A 2,655-nucleotide genomic window follows, 5' to 3' on the forward strand; every position below is an offset into this window, starting at 1 on the left:
GTCCTGGTCTAACTCTGCCCCCCTTTTCTCGTTGTATCCTCAGAAATACGAGAAGCCGAAGTTCATCCAGTGTCTGGCCTTCCTGAGCACTGGAGACATCCTGACCGGAGACTCTGGAGGAATCCTGCTGGTCTGGACCAGGAGCTCCGCTGAGACACCCACTGGGAAGGGACCCAGAGGTGAGGAGGGCCCAGTTTAAACCAGTTAGACCAGTTACATGGTCAGTGATCCACCACAGCAAATCAGTTCAGGTTGGTTCACAGAGACAAAACTGCACCTGCAAACAGAGGAAGAGTAGAAACAGGAGAAACAGGAGAATCAGTAGAAACAGAGAATCAGTAGAAACAGGAGAAACAGTAGAAACAGGAGAATCAGTAGAAACAGAGAAACAGGAGAATCAGTAGAAACAGAATCAGTAGAAACAGTAGAAACAGAGAAACAGGAGAAACAGTAGAAACAGTAGAAACAGGAGAATCAGTAGAAACAGAATTAGTAGAAACAGAATCAGTAGAAACAGAATCAGTAGAAACAGAGAATCAGTAGAAACAGGAGAAACAGTAGAAACAGGAGAATCAGTAGAAACAGAGAAACAGGAGAATCAGTAGAAACAGAATCAGTAGAAACAGTAGAAACAGAGAAACAGGAGAAACAGTAGAAACAGTAGAAACAGGAGAATCAGTAGAAACAGAATTAGTAGAAACAGAATCAGTAGAAACAGAATCAGTAGAAACAGTAGAAACAGTAGAGGCTCAGGAGAAATGCTGCAGATCTTGGCTTAGTTTAACACTGCGACAAAAAATACTGGGGGAGGAGTGTGTGCGTGTGTGTGCGTGTGCGTGTGTGTGTGCGTGTGCATGTGTTTCAGTGTGCGTGCGTGCATGTGCATGTGTTTCAGTGTGCATGTGTCTGTGTGTGTGTGTGCGTGCATGTATGGGTGGGTGTGTGTGTGTTGGCCCAGTTACAGTAATGGTTTTCGTGTCATGCTGTTAAACTGGTTTAAAGGAGCGACGCCAACAATTAAAGGTTAAAGATTCAAAGACCTGGAGTCGGATCAGATTCATGTCTCAGTCTGACATTAGAGTTCAGTAGAATCCTGCAGCAGATCTGTTCAGACAGGAAGTGGAAGTTAAAGTGTTGTTGAGAGGAAACCTGAGGAGACAGAGTGTTTCTGTGTGATGTGCTGCCTCCTGCTGGCTGCTGCTGGAACTGCTCATTAAAAACAACTTGTATTGTTCACGTCATCTTTTTAAAATACAGAAAACATCAACAGCAGAGTCAATTATGGTTCAGAGGGGACAGGTTTTTACTCACCTGTGTGTGTCTGTGTGCAGCGTTTCAGATCAGTCGGCAGGTCAAAGGTCATGAGGGCAGTGTTTTCTGTATGTGTGAGATGAGGAGCGGCACTCTGCTGACCGGAGGAGGGAAAGACCGGAAAATTATCCTGTGGGACCACGAGCTGAGAGCTGACCGAGACATCGAGGTGACACACACATACATAAACACACACACACAAACATCAGATAAACAGAATATGTTTATGATTCAGTGTGACATCACTTCCTATGGATATCATTATCTCTGATGTCCCTTCAGAATAAAAGTCTAGAAATCCACTTCAAAACCACAGGCTGCAGAATTCATTCAGAATCCTCCTGTTTTTAAGTTTCCTTCAGTATCACAGTGATCCAGTGATAGTTGTCTGTGCACCCATGATGCATTGCAAGCATCAGCTGATCACAGCTGATTCAGATGCTGTTAAAGGGACAGTTTGACTACATGTAAAGAAATACAGGCTTAAAAAAACGGGTCTCAAGTTGTAGCTCACAGAGTAACTCACTGAATCCATGGCAACATTATACTTCCTGCTTACATTTCTCAAAGCATGATGGGAGCAAAACTGAGCATGACTATCCCCTGAATAGAAGTAGATAGTAAATAAACACAGGAGCGACCAAATCCTGGGGTCACATGACCGTGTGTGTCTGCAGGTACCGGATCAGTACGGAACCATCAGAGCGGTGTCCGAGGGGAAGGGGGAAGAGTTTCTGGTCGGGACGTCTCGTAACTTCATCTTGAGAGGAACCTTCAACGACGGCTTCCTCGTGGAGGTCCAGGTGAGATCACACATCAAATCCATGTTACGCAGACGATGTTCATGTTCAGGGTCTTGGTTTGTTTGTCCCGTGATGTGTTCAGGATCTCTGTAACATTGTGTTTTGATGCGTTCAGGGTCACACAGACGAGCTGTGGGGGCTGGCGTCTCACCCGTCCAGAGGGATGTTCCTGACGTGCGCTCAGGACCGGCTGGTCTGCCTCTGGAACTCTGTGGATCACAGTCTGCAGTGGAGCCGCTCGGTCGAGGTGGGGGTGGGGCTTTGCAGCTGATAGACAAATGATCGATCGATTGATTATGGACAGATGATTGACAGCTCTGTCTCTCCCTCAGGAACATGGACACTGTGCAGACTTCCATCCCAGTGGAGCTGTGGTCGCCATAGGAACGCACTCGGGAAAGTCAGTACAGATCATTTGTAGATTTACACCCCCCGTCCACTTTGCAGACAGTTTATAGATCGTCATGTGCTTCATGGTCTAATTGATCTCCCTGGTTCCTGATGATCTTCCTGTTTCCTGATGATCTTCCTGTTTCCTGAT

The 2,655-nt window shown here is 46.1% G+C and overlaps 1 protein-coding gene across 1 annotated transcript; it reads left to right on the forward strand.

The window, feature by feature from the left end:
* The first annotated feature begins 12 nt into the window (after positions 1-12).
* Positions 13-2,587, forward strand: LOC111649366 (echinoderm microtubule-associated protein-like 4). The gene is made up of 5 exons (XM_023399133.2): positions 13-179; positions 1,332-1,480; positions 1,989-2,114; positions 2,230-2,361; positions 2,447-2,587. The coding sequence occupies exons 2-5, from the start codon at positions 1,382-1,384 to the stop codon at positions 2,570-2,572; spliced, it is 483 nt and encodes a 160-aa protein (XP_023254901.2). The 5' UTR covers positions 13-179; positions 1,332-1,381; the 3' UTR covers positions 2,573-2,587.
* The last annotated feature ends 68 nt before the right edge of the window (positions 2,588-2,655 follow it).

Source organism: Seriola lalandi, unplaced genomic scaffold, assembly GCF_002814215.2.
Source record: "Seriola lalandi dorsalis isolate HSWRI2012SDOR001 ecotype SW California unplaced genomic scaffold, Sedor1 jcf7180002050539, whole genome shotgun sequence".
Taxonomy (NCBI): Eukaryota; Metazoa; Chordata; class Actinopteri; order Carangiformes; family Carangidae; genus Seriola; species Seriola lalandi.

Bases quoted from the DNA above. Each gene is read 5' to 3' on its own strand.
- LOC111649366 (XM_023399133.2), top strand. From the start codon at position 1,382: ATGTGTGAGATGAGGAGCGGCACTCTGCTGACCGGAGGAGGGAAAGAC. The intron at 2,115-2,229 runs GTGAGATCACAC...TGATGCGTTCAG, and splicing joins GCTTCCTCGTGGAGGTCCAG to GGTCACACAGACGAGCTGTG. The intron at 2,362-2,446 runs GTGGGGGTGGGG...TCTCTCCCTCAG, and splicing joins AGTGGAGCCGCTCGGTCGAG to GAACATGGACACTGTGCAGA.